Genomic DNA, 23,409 nt, shown 5'->3' on the forward strand with positions numbered 1-23,409 from the left:
AAGAAATGGGTATTGAATAGAAATTACACAGGAATGTGGAAACACTAGATGCTATCTCTCCTTTGGTGCATAGATAAGATGTTGAGACCTAGAAAGTGCCGAAATTTGTCCAGACTACATGATTACTCATCCGTATCTGAACTCAGCTTCCTCATACTTAATAACAACTATAATAACATAAGCTAAACTGTGTTGAGTTATTACTCAACACCAGAAAAGGGGACCTTTTCTGAGGAGCAGGAGAGGGGGAGAGGGTAATTAAAAAAATCACACAGCTCCTGGTGTTGCTCAACTTCTGCCATAGAGACGGAAGAGGACACCCTCTAACCAGACAAGTCTCCTAGTAGAGGATGGGAACATCAACCCAGCCATAAAAAGTTCGACTTAAAATTTACCCTGCCTACAAAATGTGCAGGGATAAAGATAGAGCGGATATGATAGACTGATGGAAGTTCCAACCTATGACTGGCCCAACCCAAGACCCACCCCATAGGAGAGAACCAACCCCTGACACTATTAATGATAGTCTTCTATGCTTGCAGACAGGAGTCAAGTGGAGTTGTCCTCTGAGAGGCTCCAACTAGCAGCACCTCTAAACAGATGCTGAGACTCACAGCCAAACACTGGGCAAGGCATAGGGAGCCCTTTGAAAAAGTGGGAGGAAGGAGAAAAGGACCCAGACATGATAGGAGCTTTACAAGAAGACCAACAGAGCCAACTAACCAAGGCCAGGAGGGGCCTGCTGAGACTGAAGCACCAACCAAGGACCCTGCATGGACTGGACCTAGGCCCCCTACAAAGATGTAGCTGATGAGCAGCTCAGGTGTCATGTGGGTTCCCCAATAAGGGGAGCAGGGGCTCTCTCTGACATGGACTCTCTTGACAGCTTTTCAATTACTTCCCCCCTGGAGGGACTGCCTTGCCAGGCCACAGGGGAAGAGGACATGCTCAGCTCTGATATGACTTGATGAGCTGGGGTGGATGGGAAGGGGTGGCTCCCCTTTTCTGAGGATTAGGACAGAAAGAGAGGGAGATGGACAGAGGGTGGGACCGGGAGATGAAGTGGGATAAGGGTAAGGATGTAAAGTGAATTAATTAATTGATTGATTGATTGATTAAAAATCTCACAGCCCCTGGGCTTGATCTTCAGCTCAGTCCAGAATTCGTGTCACTTTCTCATCTTATCTGAGAAACAGGAAGAATCACTAGAGTGCTTTAAATACCAAACAACTATTTTATAACCCAGGCAAGGAAGTACACCTCTGTAATCCCAGGATTTGGGAAGGATATGGAAACAGGAGAATCAGTAGTTCAAGACCATCTTCAACTACACAGCAAATGTGAGCTCAGCTTGGGCTACACGAGATCATGTCAAGAAAAGAAAAGAGAAGCGATGGGGAACAGGAAGGAGGAGGAAAAAGGCACAGGGAGGGACAAAGGAAGGTAGGAGAGAAGCAAAGAAAATACTAATTTTTATTTATCCATTCCACCTATGCGATTTCCTCTTATGGGATTTATTTTAAAGCCCACAGTCTCTTTACAGTGACTTCTAAGGCTGTGCTTACTCCTTCATTCTAATAGCTTTCTCTCCTCTCCCACTGTGCCCCAGGCTCATGGCTCCTCAGGAGTCCTGGGACATGACAAGTTTGGTCTACCCTAAGGCTGTAGCACAAGGACCTTCTTATTGCTCTAATGTTCTTCCTAGCCTCCTCATGGCTGCAGTTTAAACATCACCATTGTATTATATGTTGTCATGTGTTTCCCTGCTTACTGTGGCTTTAGCGATTTTCCCTTCCTAATCAGAACCCGTGATTATTTTTATGTGTGGGTTGTTTACCTGTCTGCATTCTGTCTCCTTCACTACGATGGAAACTTCAGTTAGACAGGGACCTTATTTTGAACAACGAATGTTGTCAGAGATAACTATTACACAACAGTGACATACAGTATGAGAGGGTGCTAAATATGGAATGAGTAAGCCAGCCCATTTATGGATTCCTTGCAGACAAACACTAAGCACTTTCAGCTTTGTGTGCCTAGCACTTTTTCCATGCCTGGCATAAGAAGCCTTCTGGTGATGTTGAGTGAAAGAATGAATACGGGCTGTCTGCCGGGTACTGAGACTTGAGTTGGACATGATGCTTCCTTTGACATTCTTGTTAAATGAAAGCAATACATGCAAATAAACGTATAAAGTATCATGAGATCAGACAGAGGTGAAGTCAGGCTGCCTGGAGGATCTGAATCTGAGCTGACTTGTATAGAATTCATCAGTCAATAAGAAAACAAATAACAGCGAGAGTCCAGCTAGTTGCAACACAATTCCAGGGTAAGGACATACTGCAGGACAAGGCCAGGATGCTAGGTCTGTGTGTCATGCAAGGGGAATTTAGACTTTATCCTATGAATTATTGACACACTTTAGTGATTTGCTAAGAACAAGTGATCACACCAAATTTTGTTTTTGGGGTGGAAGATAGGCCAGGGGAAGTCTATGCCAGAGATTCTCGGGGGCTAGAGAAGTAAAGTGAGCTCTAGAACGCTTAAGGGGCAGAATTAACAGGATCTGGGAGCAGCACTGATGGTTTGAAGTGAGGGATAAGAGTCAGCATTGATACACAGGCTTCCGTTGGATCAGTGAGTACAGCTGGGGTATGGCAATACAGGATGGAGAAGAAAGTGTGGGTCATAGAAGATACAACTCTGAGTGTGTGTGTGTGTGAGGGTGTTTCTAAAGAGGTTTAAGGAGGAGAAAAGACCCCCTCCCAACGCAGATAGCACCGTCTGCTGGGCTGGGTTCCTGGACTGAATAAAAAGGAGGAAGCACAGTGCACACTGCCACCCCCCTCTCTGTTTCATGAAATGTGGAGAGGTGAAGAGCCCCAGCTACGTGCTCCCACAGCCGTGAACGCCACCACACCTGCCCTGCCGTGACTGAGCCAAAATCTCGTAGACTTCGTTCCCTGTGGTGAGAAGAGTAACAAATCCAAGGCACTATTGAGACACTGGCATTGTGGGCTTGTCCCCGCCAGGATTGGTGGAAAACAAGCGCACGGAGCTCTGCAGCGAATGCACAATAGAGAAAAGGTATAGACAGCGTGTCGGCTAAAGGCCGAGAAGAAGGACCAAGCACACAGGTCTTACAGATGGCGGAAGCCAGCCCCCCTGGATCTCCTGGGGGAAAGGTGAAGGAAGAGACAGTTGGTTTAGTCTCTGGACTTGGGTTAAATAGTTGTAATCCTAGAAAAAAAAATCTTTCTGAATCCTGCTGTTATGTTTTAAATGCTTCCCATGACCCAAAGTCAAATAGTGAGAGGATTTTTTTGTTTTTCCCTTGGCAGAATTATCACAATGTCAGGCAAATGTTCCTTTGGGCTCTTGCTGGAACTGAAATTTCACGGTCAGATATTTCAGGGTCTGTCTGACTTGGGCTGGCATTTCTTGGCCACCACTCGTTCCACAGGGACTGAACATCTATAGGGTACCTTTTAGCATCTACAAACACGATGGCAGTGGGCAGGACACAGGGACATCAGTAGCCGCCTGTTCTCAAGAAGTCCTGGCAACCCTTAACACGATTTTCAATGGGGACCGGAGGAGGGGAGAATTGTTACTTCTTTTAGCTTCTTGGTGTGTGGGGCAGACATCAAGGTGAAATTGTCTAGCAGCCTAGCCTTAAAAAAAAAAAAAAAAAAAAAAATGTATGTACGTGTTTGCCTACATGTGTCTACGCACCATGTGCAATGTGCGCTGAGGCCAGGAGAGGGCAGCAGATCCTCTGGAACAGGAGTTACAGACAGTTGTGAGCCTCCGCGTGGGTGTAAGAATTAAACCCGGGTCCTCTGGAAGAGCATTTCTTTTTCCTAAACGCCCAATGCCCAGCCATTCCTCTAGCCCACACCTAACAGTTTTAGCAAAATGCAAATTTCAGAAGAAATAGACACGGTAGCTGGGGTGGTGGGGTGCCGGGGCGGGGGCGGGGGCGGGGGAGGGGAGCCACACAATCGGGACTCCATCTGAGTAAGAAACTGAATTCCTGGGCTTCCAGATCGTCCTTATGAATCCAGTAGATGAGTTCCTTTCCTACCCCAACACACATTCTTTCCCACTGCTGTCTCTACCTCACAGAAAAATACATTCTTTAAACCTTGTCCTTGCCTGCCCTACGACCTATGTGTCATCCATGAGGTTTATTTTTAAAGCACATGCTTTCTCTCTGTTCAAAATATAAATAGGTTTTCACATACCAGCTCTTGCCAACAGAGCGTGAGTCGTTTCTTATCTAGCGCAGTTTGGTTCAACATCTTCGGCTTCTTTTCTGCCTCAGAGATAAAGGCTCTGAAAGAGAATATCCGTTTTGCAGCCTACTTACTGAAAACCCATTTGTGTGATTCCAGAGAGTTGTAAATAGACAGGTAGGTAAGTAGGTAGGTAGGTAGACAGACAGACAGACATATAGACAGACAGTTACTCTCTGCGGCACAGTGGAAAGCTGATAAACCGAGGTTTTTAAATTTAGGTTTAAGCAACATAAATGTTAGGTGTGCTAACATTTCCAATAGACCCCCTCCTCACCCAAAAAGGACTAGAAATGATACCCAGGCCCTGTGTTTGGGGGAGATTTACGAATTCCACTTCATACATAGCCGTCGCAACTGCTATCAAAATATATCACAAATGTCCACAAAATAATACAGCCTTATATAGGTGAGATGCACCAAGACTTTTCTGAAATGTTACATACAAAGCAGATATTTTAGAATTAAGACTGAGATATGGCCCCACCTTCTCGAAGAGTAGCATTTTTGGAAATAAAATGCTAAATGTGTTTAAAAAGGAAAATAATAAAGGGTATGAATGCAACTCGAGAAGAAATGTAAATGGACCTAAAATCTTAAGGAAGTAACATATTGTCTTTAGGGATGACTAAAAGAATACTAGAATCAATGCTACTTCACTTATAAAAGTAATATTATGCAAAATGAATAGTGGTACGGGAGAGTATGGGAAATGCATGCTGCTGTGGAAGTAACTGGTTGTTTCTTACAAACTATTTGGTAGCACCTATGAGCACTTTAACATATGCATAATTAAATTTAAAAATTACACTAGAACTCTTGTCCTTCAGAAACAGTGGAATGATTTTTGCAAGAATATATTTATAGACTATTTACTGTGGTGATAATATAAATGGAACAATTAACTATTGTTAAAGACAGATTAAGCTAATTATGGTGCATCTATGTGTGAAGATGCCTATGATAAATCACTGAGTTCAGAAGCAACCTGCTAGACAGATATCTGCTTTCATTGGGAAGAAACAAAGTGCTTTCATAGTGTGTGTGAGTGAGGATGCATGTCTGCAAGGGCAGGGAAAAACAGTCCAGGAGAACAGATTCTTTTTTTTTTTTTTATCTCTGAAAGTAGGAATATAGAGAAATTGAAAATGCATCACTTCCTATCATAGCCACAATAGAGCTGTGGAGCATGGAATACAGATGCATGTATTATACAGTGAGGATGCGGTCCTTCTGTGGTGAAAACTATCGCAAAGGAAACTTACAAAGGGGAGTCTAAGAAGAGACCCCACACCCGGGCTCTGCCTGGTGATTATCTTCGGGGATACCATTAAAGCTGCATTTCCTGTTCCCCTCTACAAAGACTAAGGAGGATTATATTTTGAGGTGGGAGTCTTCTTGTTGCATTCCTGTGTTTACTAGAAGTACAGGGAACCCCATCCTACTCTCCAGGATGGATCAGCCCGAGCAGACGTGTTGGCTGCTTAGGGTCTCTCCTGTCACAGAGGCTAGTGGAAAGACGTTTTTCTACATCAAAATTGTGATGAGTGATAGGTTTGTGCTTTCATTCATTCTCCATGATTCAGATGTAGCCTGCTCTTTGACTGTGGGCAGTCTCGTCACCTCTACATGGTGAATGGCTGTGTTTGCTGTGGAGGTGGCCTCAAGGAGACCAACTGCTTGACCAAGAAAGGAGCCAGAAGAAGGAATTCCAACCTGACCTCAGGTCCAAACTGCTTTCTCAGACCTGCGGTTACCAACTATAAAACTACCATTTTGATCACTGACACACACGGATGTTTTAACTGAAAACTTGAAGAACAAGAGGGACAGTTAATTATCATCCTCAAGCACTCCCATAATATAGAAGAGTTATTGAGCTATTACTTTCTTGCCAGTACTTTCCAACATGAGATACAAGATTATGAAGCCTTTAAAAGATGTTTCAAGGGAATTATAAAGGGCACTTGGCTCATGGAAGGACCCACGCTTTATATTGCTTTTGTGCTGAAAAAAAATGAAAGTGAATGAAGACAGCACAAACAACACATTCATTCCTTTGCTTACCTACATATGTATATAAATATATGATGATACACACATACACACACACACACACAAATACACATATATAGCAGATTATCTATTGTTTTTTAACCTTTGTTATAATTTAATCTCCACTCACTTTTTAGTAAGTCTATTCTAGCAAATTCTCGTTTTTGCTTGTCTTGATTGAGTTAATTTCAAGAGATGGCCCAAGTTGCTCCCGCATGGGATGAGCTGCCTCTAGAGGCCCCCGGAGAGCCCTTCCTACCATCTGTGCTGCCACAGAATCCCCACTGGCGACTTGGTGCTAATGCTATGAGGATTTTTTTTTTCTTGAGCAGTGAGTGTGTCTTGTTTTGGCTTTTCCCCTTTGGCTTCTCTTTTAGTTGTTTAAGAGTCAGGAGCGAATACAATTCTGTGAGGTGCTCATCCAATGGTGTGAGCGCAGCTGACTTCTCAAAGTCATTAAGAGCTGTGTCCATCTGGGCTCAGCTCTGCCAAAGCCACCCACCTGCTTTGGCTGATGAAGTCACGGAGCACAGCCTTCATCTTCTCTTCCGGTGCCTCCTCGGAAACCTTGACCAGCTCCCTCACTTCTTCTATGCCTTCTTCCTGAAGACAAACCACAGGACTCGTGGTATAGAGATCACCAATTGTCACACCCTAGAAACTACAGCTGCCTATCCTCGTCTCTGTGGCTTAGGAGGTAGGAAGAGCCCCTCCCTTCCTTGAACGTGGCCTGGAAAAACTGCTGTGCTCCTACTTTGATCCTTCTTTTCCTTAGGTCCAGGTGTGTACCCCTTCCTGCATCACCCAGGGCCACTGTGTCCCAGGTCCTACTTAACTAAGTGTTGTTCTGTGTAACCAGCCTTGTGGAAAACCTGATGCCATGAGAAATATTTCATAATCTAAAGTTTTATATGCAATTAGTAAAAAAAATATTCAGAATCAATATTTAAGTCAATATTACAAAGTGAGGTGGTCCTACTGGCATTAAAAAGCCACTCTCTGTTCTGAGTGTATGAGTGTATTATACAGGTAATAATTTCACATTTCTCTTTGGCCCTAAATTCTAGTATTTCACTCAGCAGTCCAGTGGGGGAAAATGTCATCTAAAGGGAAATGCTGATCTTCCTACTGCTTTGCTAGAATTTATAAAACCTGCATTTCCTACCAAAGCCTGGTGCCTGAGTACTCAAGCCTCCTTCCCACCTCCAATGCATGAAGAACAGACATCACGATGGAGTAAGAAGCTAAGGATTTGGGCTCTGGCTTAGGCTACCTGAGTTCCAATCCAGGCTGCCACTTACTAGTGAACTAATCCCATTATGCTTAGTTTCCTCATTTATAAAATTAATAGGAACCATCTTCATTGCTGTAATAAGGGGAATAAACTTAATTATAGAAGCCATGAAGGGCTATTGATGCTGAGCAAAGAAGTAGGAAAGAGTGTTAAAGGCAACCATAGCCTGTAGGGAATATTCTGGTTTGTTTTGTCATTACTGTTAATGATGGATGTTAAGTCTACTGTGTCTGAAGAATAAACAAGGCCAGACTTACAAAGCCTGTAGCGTCCACACTGTCTGAGCCTAGCTAGGCCTCTTGGGCTCTTTTCATGGTCCAGCTCCCCAATGTCTAGAATCCCATAGCTGGAAACACTGCTTTGCTTTACAGAAGTCAGGGTGTGGAGCAAAGAGGAGGGAGATAATAATTCTGTCTTTAGTGTATGTTCTAGTGAAATAAGAAGTTAAGACAAGAGCCATCTAGTGGGACAGCCAGCAGAAGATTAGAGGATGTCCCTCCCCGTGAAACCTGGGGGGGTGAGTGGGAAGAAAATTGTGGGTGTGGGAGACAGAACTAGTCAAAGTAAGGATGTCGGCTTTGTGAGATGACTTCGCATTCCTGCCTTTGGGAGATGTGGAGTCAGACACTTGCTAGGCACTGTAAGGGTGAAAGGCAGATTTAGATAGTTTGGATTCTGATTTGGATAGTTTGATTTGAATTCCAGGATTTTGCAAAACCTTCTCATCCCTCTGGTCCCACACGGTAGAAGCCATGACATACAGTAGCCACCAATTCAGTGCTGTTTAACCTGAGGTCAAGCCCCTGGTTGAACAGAATAGCATATCTTTGCCCCCAGTTTCCCAATTTGCCTATGAAGCCACCTACCAAGAGGTCAGCCATTTTTTCCAGCATGTTGGACCAGTGCAGTCTGAATGTCTGGTCTCCCCAGGAACTGATGAAAGAAACACAGGGCTTCTTGGCACCAAAAGGCAAATAGTTGTAATTTCTGTAAAGGCACATTGGGTGTGGAAGTCAGAGAGCAATCAGTGGTTTCCAAGCAATTGCAACCATTTGTTCATGTTTCTTGAATTCTGTCGGGCTGCAGAAGGGTGGACACAAACTGTTAGTGCCACTCTTGGTCTATAATTGGAGAGTTGTGAGCAACAAATGATGGGTTATGTGACTGCAGTGGGAAGGGTTAAGAGTTACCATCAAACGAAGATGGTGGTGCAGATCTGATTCCAGCACTTGGAACTTACAGGCAGGGGGAGGAATAGTTCAAAGCCATCCTCAGCAGCATAGCAGATTCGAGGGCAGCCTGGGCTACATGCAACTCTCCAAAGAAGACCAAACACAGGGCAAAGCTTAGAGATTATCATCAGTGTGTAGAATATGTTGGGCGAACCTTCCTCAAAGAGGGCTTAAACTGATAAAGTAAAAGAGCAAGATTACTTTTAAAAAAGATATATTCTGAGCATATTGTATTGCTCCTTTGATATAACAGATGGAGTGAAGTTTCTGGAAGAAAATAAATCATAATACCAATGTGGGTAAAGGCATATATCCCAATCTGAATCAGAATTTGAATCAGAAATCAGTAATCTGTAGTTTAGAATCATTCTTCCATCCATCCATCCGTCTGTCCATCCATTCAATACTTGTTACCAGACACTGGTGCCAATCATACAAGTGGCTTGTTTGGCTAGGAAGGGATAAGAGGTATAGCCCAGCACTGAAGATGTGGAGCCCCAAGGAATGTCTGATGGTGACAGTGGAATAAATACTCTTTAACGCTGATAGAGAAAGATCATTCATAGAATAAAACAAAGCAGAAAGACAGGACAAACGTGGATTTGGTTCCCAAGGGGTGGGGTTAGGTGGGTGTGAAGGCAGGGCCAATGGAAGAGGTCAAGTTCCCAGGCTTCACCTTAGTAAAACGGCTGTCTTAATGATCAGGTTTTCCCAGCCACCTGTAATTTCCTCACACGTGCACAGGGCTGTAGAGAGAAGTACAGAATGAAGGCAGAAGCAAAATGCTTGGAATGGGTGTGATACTTACTGTTGAGAAATGGATGTCGTTTAGAGAAATGTATTTGTGGTGGTTTGGCGAGAAAGGGACAGAGATAGGGGTTTGCAGAAGCACAGAGGAGAGGCAGAGTGAGGAGAGAAAGGAACAGTAAAAAGAAGACAGAGGAAAGGGGAAACAGAGGAGAGAGAAAAAGGGAGGGAGAGGGAAAGGAGAGGAGAAGGAAAGGGAGAGAGAGGGAAAAGAGGGGAGAGGGAAAGGGAGGGGAGAGGGAGATGAGATCAAGGAAAGGAGAGCATTGTAGAGAAAAGGGAGGGGAAGGAGAGGGGAAAAAGAAGGGAGGGGGAAGGGAGGTGAGGAGAGGGAAAGAGAGGAAAGGAGATGTAGAAGAAAGGAGAGGAGAAGGGAGTGGAGGGAAGGGGAGGAAGGAGGAGAAGAGGGAAGGGGAGTGGAGAGGATGAGAGAGTAGAGGAGGGGAGGGGGAGGGGAAGGAGGAGGAGAAGAGGGGAGGGGAGAGGATAGGAAAGGAGGAGAGGGGAGGGGAGGAGAGGAGAGGAGAGGGGAGGGGAGGAGAGGAGAAGAGAGAAACAAGTTTTGTTTTTCTTTCAAACAAAAACTACAAAGATCTTTAGCCTGAAAGATTGGATGTTCCTTTTTATCTCTTCAACATTAATTTCTCCTCACGTAAACAAAAGAATTAGCAAAGGGCCACCTGGTATGCTCTGTAAAAATTAAATAAACCAGCAGGTGTCCATTCAGAAAAGTAAGCCAAAGAGGTTCTTGGCAGGGACTGAAGTTGTCATTACAGCAAGAGAACAACAAAGACAAAAGGTCAGAAACCAAACTACTCTCTATTTTATCTCTAAAATTACTTCACTGAGAACCCTGCATCAAAAAAGCACCCACATACTGTTCTACTTGGTCTCAGGGTTTCTTTGCTCTCGTTATTGTGTGCTAACGGTAGTCTAGGCCTTTGTCTCTGTGCTTTTCAGAGCTTTGTTGCTGTGTCTTCAAGGACTAGGCAGTTGAGGCTCATTGGGTAAGCCATTGTGCAAATGGAAAAGCAGCAAATGAGAAGGTGCCTTGTTGTCCATGCAAAGTGAGAAACGTCAGTATGGATGGATTGCCAACACAGCATCAGAATAAACATGGAATCCTTAGGATGTAATGATGAGCCTCCACTGGATGTCACCTACTCTGATTTTATTCCTCATCTCTACCCAGCACAGACTGTATGCAAAGACACATACTTTGTGAAACCGGAAATCCAAGAACACATGCTTAGTGGAATTTTATTAGGGGAAATAGGCATATATTGTGGGTGTTCGTGACTGTGTGTGCCCATGTATGCATCTGTGTGTGTGTATATGTGTTTGTATGTGTGTCTGTATGTATATGTGTGTGTCTCTGTGTATATATGTGTTTATGTATGTGATGTGTGTCTGTATGCGCATGTATGTATGTCTGTGTGTGTACGTGCATGTGTGTATATGTATGTGTCTGTGTGTATATCTGTGTCTCTGGGTATATATGTGTGTTTCTCTATATGTCTGTGTGTGCCTTTTTGTGTCTGAGTGTGAATGTGTGTGTCTGTGTATGGGCATGTGTGTGTATGTACATGTGTGTGCATCCAAGGAATCTGACACCCTAATCTGCACTCAACAGGCACCTGCATTCACACCCACACACACACACACACACACACACACCCCACACACACACCTCCCTCACACATATGCACATAATTTAAAATAAAACAAATCTTTAAAATATGGAAGAGAACAACTGACGATCCTCCAACTGTGGGTTGGAAGACTTTGAGAGTGGAGGGATCTGTCTAGAGACGGGAAGCTAAAAAAAAAAAAGTCTGGTAATTTACAAGCCACTCAAATGGGGCATCCGATCTGCTTGTAGGAAAGAGGAGTGCCTGAGAAAACAGAGCAGGAAGTCAGTTTCTGAGGGAAACAGAAAGAGCAGAGGGTTGAAAAGCAATGATGCGGCCTGGTGCAGCAGTGAAGCATCTGTAGATGCCAGTCTCCTCACATGTAAAACAGGGATGGCAATGGCCACCACGAGAGTCCCTGACATTGGAGATTACTCATCCAAACAACATGAGACTCAGCAAAACAAGGCACATGCACGAATGCTTTTATTTCCACTCATAAATCTCCTGCGTGGTGCTTGACGGTGCTTTCTTTAACAACTCTGTAATTTTACTTTTACTACAGGCTGAAAATTTGCATGAATTAAAGGTTTGTGAGTGCTCACAATACAAAAAGATATGGTGCTGGCCCAACTGTTTTCTGAGGCGGTCATTTCCAGTGCCTCACCATCATTCTTTAGTTTGTAAATTACTGTGGCGAACGTAAGGGCAGAAATTACATATTCAATAACCCACCAAGTTGAGTTTCCTTAGTGGTGCAAAAATGACAATCATCAGCTGGGTTTGGGCTGAACTTTAAAATTTCTTCTTAGCTTGTTATGCTTCTGAGTTAAGGGGGCTTTATAGATGGTAACTGAGAAACCCAAACAGGAGCCACACTGTTGTTAAGGAGCCACATTGGCATAGGTTGTTAGTAAGTCTCCATGCCTTACAAGAAAGAGTAAGTTTCTGTTTCCGGAGCCTAATGTCTCCTGCAAACCCTGTTTTTCAACCTATGCTAACCTTGCAACACCATGACTCTGCTCACCCCTTTTGCTTCCTGCATTTCTGAACCTGTGATACATGATTGCCCCTTTCCCTTGCACAATGTGTCTTCCCAGACACTTTGATCCCTCCCCTTCCACATGATGTATTCTTGCACTTATCTACCGCAGCTGGCCTCCAGCTATTTTCTGTCAACCCTAACTCTTTCCCATAAAAGGGACCTTGAAAGCCAACGAGACACTGCTCTCTGAAACCTCAATTTGAGGGGAGACAGTCTACTGACCAGTCCCTTGTGCACTTCTAAATACAGCTGTTTTAATCAGGCAGTCATGGAAATGTTTTTCCTTAGGACTAAGAGTAACCATCATGGCTTCTCTGCCGTTAGATGGATTCCCTGGATGTGTCATCGGAGGGCAAAGGATATAATAGAGTGATAGTTATCACCCTTTCCCTGTTTGCAACTTGTTCCCAGCCCTGAGATAAAATTTGTGTTTCTTATCTTACTGAAAAGCTGAATGAAACAGTCCCAGGAACTGGCAAAATTATCACTCAGCAGAAACTTTGTTCTCACCTGCCTCATATCTCCTACCTGTTCCCATCTGTGACCAGAGGCTTCTCTGGGTGAGTGGTGGAGGCCATGGAAACAGCACCATCATGGGCCACATCTTTTTCTCCCTCGTGCAACAGAGGAAGGACGTCTTCTTCAGTCAGCTCTGCTGATTTCTTCTTACTCCCATGATGAGACCCTCCATCAATCAGGTTCCCAAAGTTACCTTCAGAGATGATGGCAATGGGCAAGGGTCTGGGTGTCACCAAGGAGGATTAGGCAGCCTGGCATGCCCACACCCTCTCCCAGAAAGGAGATAAGATTTCAGGATAAAGGCAGAAAGAACAAATGATGGAGAAGGAGAAATTTGGATTGACAAAGTCAAAACTTCCTATTTTCTTGTTTGTAGAACCTCCACAAGTTGCAAATTAAGAAAGACAGTTAAGGAAAAAGAAAATCCCCTGTAGATTTTGATATTTATTTTGCCACATTATTTTTTATCTATTTTATTGCATTACATTATTTTGTGTGAGTGTGTATATCCACGAGCAATGTGGAGGTCAAAAGACAACATGCAGGAGTTGGTTCTCTCCTTCACCTATGATCCCAGGGACCAAGGTCAGGTGATCAAGCTTAGCAGCCTTTGCTCTCTGCGCTACCAGCACTTTTAACATCTTAGTGGATATATCCCACCAAAGCTGGCCGTGGAGACTTGATAAACTGTTATTGTTGGTGTGTCACTTTATAAAATGGGGTTTTCACTCAATAAAATATTGGGAACCTTATCAAAACTGTTTCTTCTCTAAGAGAAGACTCCTTGTCTGAATACCCAAAGACAACATCAGGTTTGTAGAAGAGTGAATGGTTATTGAAGGAGAGCAGGAGCAGGGGAAGGGGGGAAGGGAGAAAGGAGGAAAGGTGGTGGGGAAAGAAAAGGAGAAAGCTAGGGTTTCAAATGAGGCAGCTTTTGTGCTGTAACTATATAAAATATAAAATAAGACCTCATGTAAAATAAGGTCTCTCCAGCATGCACAGGACTGCTCAAGTTGGGGTTCTAGGGCTGAAGGGAGAAATGGCCATAGTCCCCCATCCCTAACTTCAAAGCAATAACCACTTTCAAGTGAAAATGTAATGTCCTCCAAGGGAGTCTCACTGACGAAAGAAACAGTCTTAAGGGCAGGCTGCATGCCTGGTGGTAGATGGGCAGAAAACAAACTCAACCGCATCTTTGGAGCTTCTTTGTCTCATAGGGTCATGTCACCTTCCTCTTTATTTCATCTTATTATTTTTTATTTATTTTATATATTTTCTTCTCTCTTTCTACTCTACAGGTCCTTTGTGTATATATAGTGGCTTCCAGCTTAGTGTTTCTTCACAAGATTCCTGAGTGTGTAAACGAGTGGATCTCTGTTTCTTGTGCCTTCTCTTGGGTTCCTTTCCTTCTGTTTGTTTGACCAACTGTGGTGTGTTAATTTCTGTCTTATTATACTATATTATTAGTAATCCCATAGAACCCTGTCTGTTCTCTCAAGAGAGATGGAACCAGGGTGGATACAGATAGGAGAAGAGGCGGGAGAAACTGGGAGGAAGAATGGAGGGATTGGAAATCATAACCAGGATAAACTATGTGAGAAAAACATGATTTGGGATAAGAAAAAATCCATTTTCAATAAATCAATTAACAGGAAAAATATAAGGCCTCTCTTGTCAGAGTTTTGTCTTTTACAGTTCTAACAGACATCTGTACCCTGTGGACATGAAGACACAGGGTTCTGTGCCAGGCCTCCAGCTGTGTAGCTCAGGATTGCATCTCATCTCTACTTCCTTCTGCCCTGTTGGAACAGAACTGCCTGGATATGAATCTGTTCTTCTCTGATGGCATTAAGTGCTCTTGGTTGAGCTGCACATTTAGCCAAGGAAGATGGCTGGGAATTGCAGTTATAGCCTCTAGTGAATATGCATCAATTCTTCAAATCTTACAATTCTGTGAGCAGTTTTTATCCTTTCCATGGTAGACATGAGGAAACCAAGACCCAGAGAAATTAAGTCAGCCCAAAGTAATGGAACCAAGATTACTGAATTCAAGTCCCTGAATTCAAACCTGTACTGATTACTGTTTTGGTTTAATCTATAGGAATAAATCTACCTTTTATGTGTTGATATTGGGCAGACAAGGAACTACCATTTCTTTTTGAGGTGCTGATTATAATTTTTCGGGGAGTATAATCACCTTCATGTAAGGCATTACTTCACTTATTCAAGAAACAAACACCGCATGCATCTGCACTTACCAATAGAAACTTCAAAGCTGATAGGCTTGTCTCCAATCTTCCGATCAATCATGGTAGCTTCAAAAAAGGCTCCAAAAAGTAAAAATTCCTCATATTTTTCTGGCATAATCTACAGATAGAGAAAAAAAAATGCTAGACAGAGCTGGCTTCCTTTCCTCTCTAGAAAGCCAAGTTAGCGAAACTCATTCAGTCTTGTATACTTCATAGACCTCTGCGTCTCTGTTGGAGCTGGAAACGCCATGCCTTGCCACTAAGCAGACAGGCAGCAGTTGTGGCCAACAAACTCAGGTCCAAACCCAGCGAGCCACTGGTCTACAATGACACAGAATCACCTTCTGCCCTGCTAGATTGACATACAGGGGGGAAAAAGTCTCCTTTCACAGCAAGAGATGAGCTGGGTGTATGTCTCTCCAAGATGCTGCCGGTAGGGACCCAACGCTGAGCAGGCTTGTAGACCCAGAAATCAAAGGTGAGGTGCTGAGAGGTCATAACACCAGTCCCTTACACGTGAGCATAACTATGTGGCTTAGCTGGGTGCTCACATACATTTATCATTGTCCCTCATAACGACGCTGAGAGCCTGGGATCTGGCCCATTCCCATTTCACAGTAGAGGAGACTGCAGGAACAGGAAGCTGTGTTGTTGTGTGTCTTTCTCAGGCTTTCTGAGCCCAGACCTTGTGCTCTCTGCGATTAACACGTGCTAACCTGATGTCCTGGTGCTGACCCACATTCCAAGTTTACTTCCCTAACTAGTTAGGAAAGTCAGCCAAAAAGAGAGAAGGGCCGTGCATAGGCAAACGCGTCCATCGATCCAGTGTTTGTGGGGTACTGAACCCAGCTGCTGCTGCCGCGAGGGATCCACCTGCATGTGACGCACAAGCGCTTTTTATATCAAAAAGGACACTAGAGTTATCTACTCCAACCTCTACCGTTTACCTTATAAAGCAAAGCGCTGGAAGATTAAGGGGCTTCTAAGGCCACACAGCAAATTTAAGTCAGCTAAGGCTTGAGGCCTGTTCTTCACCACGGCTGCTTGGTCAAGGATCCTGCAGGTAGCCTGGAAGCCTGGGCCGTGGCAGGCCATGAGGCAGGAGCCACTGGGCAGCGCTTCTCAACCTGTGGGTTGCAGCCCCTTTGGCAAACCTATCTCCAAAATGTATTTCCATTACCATTCGTAACAATGGCAAAAGTACAGTTATGAAGTAGCAGCGAAAATAATTTTATGGTTGGGGGTCACCACAAGATGAGGAAGTGTATTAAAGGGTCACAGCGTTAGGAAAGTCGAGAAACACTTCACTATAGGGTAATACTAAGTTCTTTGCAAGTAGCTCTTCCTAATGTGGAACCTTCTCTCAGCAAAGGTTCTGAGTGAGGTGAAGACATTTAGATGGGGCTTCCTAGCTTTGCAGCCGGCCTCAGTAAAGCCCAAGGAAAGGGCAGTAAGGCTTAAGTTCCCTCAGCAATAAGCTAAGGGAACACAACAACTGTCGCCTCACAGGCATGGAGTTCCACTGAACAAGAGTCCTGAACCAGGCCCCTAAGAGAACCAAAAGATTTCAGACAAGTGGGTGAGAGGTGACCTTTCCTGTAGCATCGGACAATCCAGAAAATGTTTCTTTTGACCAGAAACACAGAGCAGGGCAGAGCAGGATATAATGCTAAAGTTTAGTCACTGTCTGTCCACCAGCCTCTTATCTTGCAGTCTGGGAACTGAATTTACTCTCTGGGAGGAGGGTGAGCACCCCAAAAAGACTAGAAGAAAAAGCAGACCCCATGACCTCAAGGGTGACAGAAGTCGCAGCAAAGCAGCTGACCTGTCAGCTATCAGACTTTGAGCAAGTGGAATCCATTCTCCGGCTGCTGCTTTCCTTATCTATAATGCAAGTATCGCAATGGGGCCTGGATCACTTGTCAAAAAAAAAAAAAAAGAGCCCTCCGTCTTGAAGTATGCCTGACACTAGAGAAATTATTGATACGTAATGCGCACTGAGCTCGTAAGTAAACTGAGCACTAATATCTGTTTCTCTCTGCTTCCTGACTGTGGACACAGTGGAACCAGCTCCCTAGGTCCCTACCTTGATGGCCTGCATCTTCAAATTGTGAACCTAAAAGCCCCCTTCCTTAAAGTTGTTTTTAGTCAGTTGTTTTGTCTCAGCAAAGAAAAAGCAGTTAACACAGGGGTTAATTTGTCTCCCAAAGAGTCAAACAGAGGCGGGCATGTCTCCCTGCACGCTGGCCCCTGCATGATACTGACACAACTTAAATCCAGCTGTTGCACTAGGAGGCCGAGCATTTTAAACACCAAACTTTCTCACCCCATACATAAATAACAGCAATTTGTAGTTGCTGACACCCATCACTTCCTACTTCCTGTTGGATAGAGTTTGCGTGTGTTCTCTCCCCTCCTACAGCGTAAGTTCCACAGGGTTAAGCTTTGCGTTTACTCCTGCCTGTGTTGAGCGAGATGTTTGCTATAAAGCTGTTCAATCAGCATTCACGGACTTTAAATATGATCACATTGTCAGAGACAGCCCCCGCTCCTCTTATGGGGGGGCCCACATGAAGCCTGACTTCCCCGTCCGCTACATCTGTGTAGTGGGCCCAGCTCCAGCCTCTGCATAGTCCTTGGCTGGTGCTTCAGTCTCCACAAGCTCCTCTGGGCCCTGGTTAGTTGGCTCAGTTGGTCCCCTTGTGGAGCTCCTGCCACCTGCAGGTCCTTCTACCCTTTATCTCACGTGGTTCCCTATGCTTTGACCAGTGTGTGGCTGTAAATTTCAGCATCTGTTTCAATCCACTGCTGGCTGGAGCCTCTTTGAGGACAGCTATGCTAGACTCCCTTGACTCTTTTTGATCACTTTCCCCTGGAGGGGCTGACTCACCCGGCCACAGGGGGAGAGGACACACTCCATCCTGTTGCAACTTAATGTGCTGGGGTGAATGAGTGAGCGGCGGGGGGGGGGGGGGGTTTCATCTTATCTGAGGAATAGAGGAGGGAGGGGGAAAGAAGGACAGAGGGCAACACTGGGAAGAGAGGAGGAAGGAGGCTACAATCAGGACGTAAAGTGAATACATTAACTAACTAAATAGAAAAGGATCACATCCCCCAGGCTTGCTATGCTCTTTGGGAGTTTGGCAGAGGAGAGAAGAGCTTTCTTAAATAATGAGAGGGAGGACGTGAAAAGCAGCATCTTAGGGTCTCCTAGTGCACGGATGTGCCATGAGGTTGTTGCAAACAGTGACACTGGGGCTCTGTGGCCCTAGAAAGCTGAAAAAGAAAAGAAGAGACACCAAGAAAGGGGACAGGTTGATCTTCTCGGGCTGTGGGAAACAGCGGATCTGGGTAGTGGCTTTGAAATATGTCCACAAATTCTTAGTTAATCTCCCCCTAACTCTCTCTTCCTTCTGCATATAAGCTAGATGAAATGATTTGTTCCTAACAAGAAGAAGGAGCACAGCAGAAGTGCCTGAGGTGTCATGGCTTGGTCATGGCCTTGCTCTCTCTTAGATCAGCACCTTAGGGGAAGGAAACAAACTACCATGTCATAAGGATATTCGGATTTATGGAAGAGACACCATAGCAAGGAATGGTATTCTTATAACAATAAAGACAGAGGGCCCCCAAGGTACTAACATTTCATGAGTGTCAAGCAATCATCTTGAGATGGCTCCTTCAGTCCCGTGACACCTTCAAAAGATCATAGCCTCTGCCAAGATCTTGAGGGCTTGTTTGGGAGTTCTAGTAGGGGAGTGAAATTACTCTTATACCCTTGAGCAAAGAACACTCCTCCTCTGTTCTGGGAAGGTCACCACACAGCTTCTGGGAGGGACAGGCATGGAACATTACAGAAGAAAGAGACACCTGCCTAGCTAGCTATATCAGCCACATCACCCCTGGTGATCAATGAGATGACAGATGTCACCACTAGATTGCCTTCCCATCCACTCTGCCTAGATCTTGATGAAAGTTTCCTCCAAGGAAAGTGTGGACCAGAACCACGGTACTAAGGTATCCCTAAACTCCTCACTCGGAGAGAAGATAAACATTTGATGTTTCAAGCCACTAAGCTTTGGGGTGACTTGTCGGGTAACAACAGATAGCTAATGAATCTGACAAGAAAATGCTACCAATAAGACACCAAGATGAGGAGAGGATGGAGCCATAGAAGCACCTCAGTTGTCCTATATCTACCATCTTCTTTACGGTAGCACAGTAAGCTTCTCTATACCTCGACTTGTAGAGAAGTCCCCTCGCTACCCCACCCCCCTTGCTTTCTGCTACAATTTCTTTCTTCAGGAACCCTCAGCAAAATGTCTTAAGGATGTTGACTTAGATTCTGAAGATCTTCTCCTAGCTTCTTTCTCCTTGGATCTCCCTGTCCAGCCTTGCTCACAGCAGGAGTGATTGCCAGACAGGCAGATGCAGGAGATGTGTACTTGAGTAGCCATTAAGCTACCCACAAATGCCAAGTCAAGTTTCCATCCTTGTCTTATATTCTGAACAGGCACACACTCACAGCCCCACGCAGACAATGCCAATTCCACCCCCGTCCCCAACTAACTGATAACAAACATTTCCAGAAAGGGTTTCCCAGAGAAGAGTCCAAAGAGGTGCTGAAAAAGCCAAGACACAAACAACAGGTGGCAAGCTCTAAATAGCCACTTCTTGGTGGAGGGAGAAAGCAGTGGCTAACAGCCACAAGTACATTGCAAGCTTAGCCATGTAGGTGCTAAAGGATCTGATGACCATTTAGACACACTTTCTCATCAGCCCCCAGAAGTTGTCTATGACAAAGTGACCTACAGGACCTCATTTAGCTCAAGAATAAATGGCAATCCAGGGCAATGTTAGCGTTAGAACCACGAGTAGAACTAAAGTCAATGTGTCCAGTCCCGCGCTCTGAATTCTCTGCAGTGGTTTCTTAATATCCCAGTAAGAAAAATAAATAGCTCTTCTAAGGTAAGAGTGACTATCCCACTGCAGCTCTGAGCTCAGTCCAGGCTCCCTAGGAACGGACAGCTCTGGGTGAGCAGCCATTATCTCCCTATCTGTTGACCCAAGAAACATTCCCACAGACAGAATTAAGCAGGATCAACTGGAATCAACCTTCCTCTGCTACTGATGACAAACAGAACTCACAAACGGCACCACTAGGATAATGGCTGAGGGGTTGTCACAGCTGATGTCCATCTTGACATTCCAATCTCATGCTGTTGATACAAAGCTGGGCGTGGGCGCTGCGGATATGTTTCTGGTGGCAACTAATTGAAGATAAGCACTTGATGGGGCTGTGATTTCCTAATAGGTTTGTGAGGCTTCTCCACTTCTTATCACACAGCTTGCTGCCAACTATTCTCCCCTTTCTTCCCTCTTCCTACGTGGTCACACATCCAAAAAAAATATTCCAGGATAATGCAGCTAAACCAAATGAGACAGGCAGAGTTTACTCATCCTACTGCCCACGCCCACCAATGTCTCTGACTACTTTTGTCTCTGCTCTTTTGAATTTCCATGTATCTATGCTCAAGAGATTCTGAAGAAATTCATCTTGAGCATACGACCATACTGCTTGCATGAACAGAGGACACACCTCAGGATCCAGCACTAGGCCAGCACAATTTTGCCAGGAAGATGAGACCTGCGAAGGGGTCTCTGGAGCCTGTGACAAATGCTGTCTCCCTTTGTCCTGGGCTCCCGGACCATCAAGCACAGAGGAGCAGTGCTCAGGCCTACCTCTGGGGGTACAGTGAAAGTTTCCACCTCCACCTCTGTAGAGTTGGTTTTGTCAGCAGCCTGCTGGGCTTTGCCATCATCTGCTTTGTCAGCCTTGTCCTTACTGGAGCCTTTAGAAGATTTGGAGTCTTTGTCTTTGGAAGACAGCTTCAACTCCTTCAGAGCCTTGGAGAACTTAGACTCCTGGGCTCCACCCGAGAGGATTTCCACAGCAATTTCCACCAAGATCCGGCCCCTGAAGGACACACCTTCCCCAAAGCCCTCATTCATCTCCTGGTAGTCGTCCATCAGACTGTGGTTTCTGGGGGAGCCGTACAGGTTAATCCAGGCAGGTCCAAAAGTTGGAAGAAAGCCTAGGAAAGACCTGAGTGTTAGGTAACTGGCTATGCATTTACAATATTTTGCTCATTTTCCACCTAGTCTCTCTTTTTTTACACACTTACACATTTTCACATTTTAGGGAGGCCACTATGTACCTTTTGTCACCATTTAGCCATCAAATGTTCGTTCCTAACACGAACTAGGGAACATGCGAGATGGCAATCATGGGGCTGAGCAGAGGACAAGCAAATACAAAGACTGAACAAGAAATGTTTAACAGAATAAACATCATGGAGAGGACACATCTTCTGTTGGAGGAACAAATGATGGGCTGATGAGGGATGAACAGGGTAGGAGGGCTATTAACCAGCTGGAAAGAGTGTGGCACTAGAGATATGAAAGAAGACTTTGGACAGGTGAGAGGCCTTAGGCCTCATTATGAGTTGTGCTCACTATCATTAAGAATATTTTTAAGGGATTTTATTGAATTGATAATGTAACCATGTCTCTTAAGACCAGTGGTTCCCAACCTGTGGGTCGCAGCCCCTTGGCTGTGTGTCACATATCAAATACCTGCATAGCAAATGTGTACATTACAATTCATAACAGTAACAAAATTACAGTTATGACATAATGATGACTATGATGTCATGGTTGGGGGTCACAAAAGGAAGAACTGTATTAAAGGGTCACAACATGAGGAAAGTTGAGAACCACTGCTTAAGACCATTGTGACTACCATATGAAGGTGAAAACTTGCAAGAATGGATGTGGGAAAACTTCTTTGGGACCCATTTCATCATGGAAGCTAAGGACACTATAGCTTGGACTAGGGAAGGGTGGTAGAGATGGTGAGAAATGAAGGTTTAAATATATTTCTTAAACATAAGACCTGGTGGTTTTAACTTACTCCTGCCGGAGGGACTTTCTCTCCTGAATCTAGACCATCTGAGAAAACATGGCACCATGAGAACCTCTGTCAACACAACATACCTCTATTTTTCTCTACTGGAAATCAAACTCAAGGCCCGTGCGATTGCCACTGACCTACAGTGTCAATCTCATGATCCATTCTGAAAGGCAAAACAGCATGGTGTTTCCAAAGACTCAGCTGTGTAGGTTCAAATTCCAGGTTTGGGACTTTTCAGCTGCATGAGACTGGGCAAATTTCTTAACTTCCTTGTAACTCAGTTTCCTCTTATGGAGGCAAAGCTGATCGTGCCTAACTCACCTATCAAGATTAAAAGGATAATATCTATTAAGTGTTTCCCATGTGCCCTTAGGACATACCCCCACTGATGTGAAGAAATAGGAGGTCATAATTTGTTCATCAGTTTCCTCACAGTTGCCAAGAAAACGTGTGTGTGTGTGTGTGTGTGTAGTATAGCATCTTTCTGCCTAAATATCTTCTTTCTGACTTCTCCAGACTAGATTCTATCCGTCAGATTCTGTTCTCCTTCGAGTAAACTTAAAGAAGCAGAAACATTATTGTTATAAGGATAGAAAGATTTTTATGGTCCCTCTTGCCTACTTCTAAAGCACAAACATCTGTCTTTCTGAGCACCATCAAGAGGCTTCTAAAATGCTGTGAATAAGACATCTTAACAACTAGTTAAGAAAGTGTAGATGGATGAGTGAGTTTTTTACATAAAATGTTAAATGCTGACGTAATACGAAGAGATAGACAATATACATTCATTGCTAGCTTTTTGTAATGTCAGTCTGTAAAGGACATAAAAACACACAAGTCTCCACTTTTGGAAAAGACTCATCTAGTTAAAAATGACCATGCCAATGTCATCTTTATGTGACATATGCTAAGATCTATTTAACATGTACGTGTATAAATGTATGCTTGCATTTGACCGTTTAATTATATATGTATGTGGTATACAAGTATGTATGTGTATTTATTTGTCAATTAACACACATTTGCAGTACAGAGAAAGATTGTCATAAATTTAAACAGGAGTTAATTTAGAAATTCTTACACAGTAATAGGACTCCGGAAGTCAAGTCATACGCTAAGACCTTTGTGCTCTCAAGCTCTCACATTCCCATCAAGCGACTGGGGACATAATTTTTATGTAGGGGGAAACCCATTGAAACATGCAAAAAAACTGTTCACACATTACCATACATAGACATATATCAGGACATGTCTGTCCTATAGATTTTAGGTTAGCAACCTTTGGTTGTATGTGCATTCCACTTTC

At 44.2% G+C, this 23,409-nt stretch overlaps 1 protein-coding gene across 1 annotated transcript in view; it reads right to left on the reverse strand.

Moving 5' to 3' along the window:
* Fer1l6 (fer-1 like family member 6) overlaps nucleotides 1-23,409 on the reverse strand; it is a 118,036-nt gene that overhangs the window by 74,338 nt on the left and 20,289 nt on the right. Inside the window, exons 10-15 of the mRNA XM_060389388.1 lie at nucleotides 20,873-21,225; nucleotides 15,140-15,248; nucleotides 12,891-13,074; nucleotides 8,514-8,634; nucleotides 6,856-6,956; nucleotides 4,248-4,338 (exon numbers count right to left, since the gene is read on the reverse strand). Coding sequence (XP_060245371.1) covers nucleotides 4,248-4,338; nucleotides 6,856-6,956; nucleotides 8,514-8,634; nucleotides 12,891-13,074; nucleotides 15,140-15,248; nucleotides 20,873-21,225 — 959 coding nt within the window. The remainder of the gene's footprint in view (nucleotides 1-4,247; nucleotides 4,339-6,855; nucleotides 6,957-8,513; nucleotides 8,635-12,890; nucleotides 13,075-15,139; nucleotides 15,249-20,872; nucleotides 21,226-23,409) is intronic.

Source organism: Meriones unguiculatus, chromosome 8 (assembly GCF_030254825.1).
Source record: "Meriones unguiculatus strain TT.TT164.6M chromosome 8, Bangor_MerUng_6.1, whole genome shotgun sequence".
NCBI lineage: Eukaryota > Metazoa > Chordata > Mammalia > Rodentia > Muridae > Meriones > Meriones unguiculatus.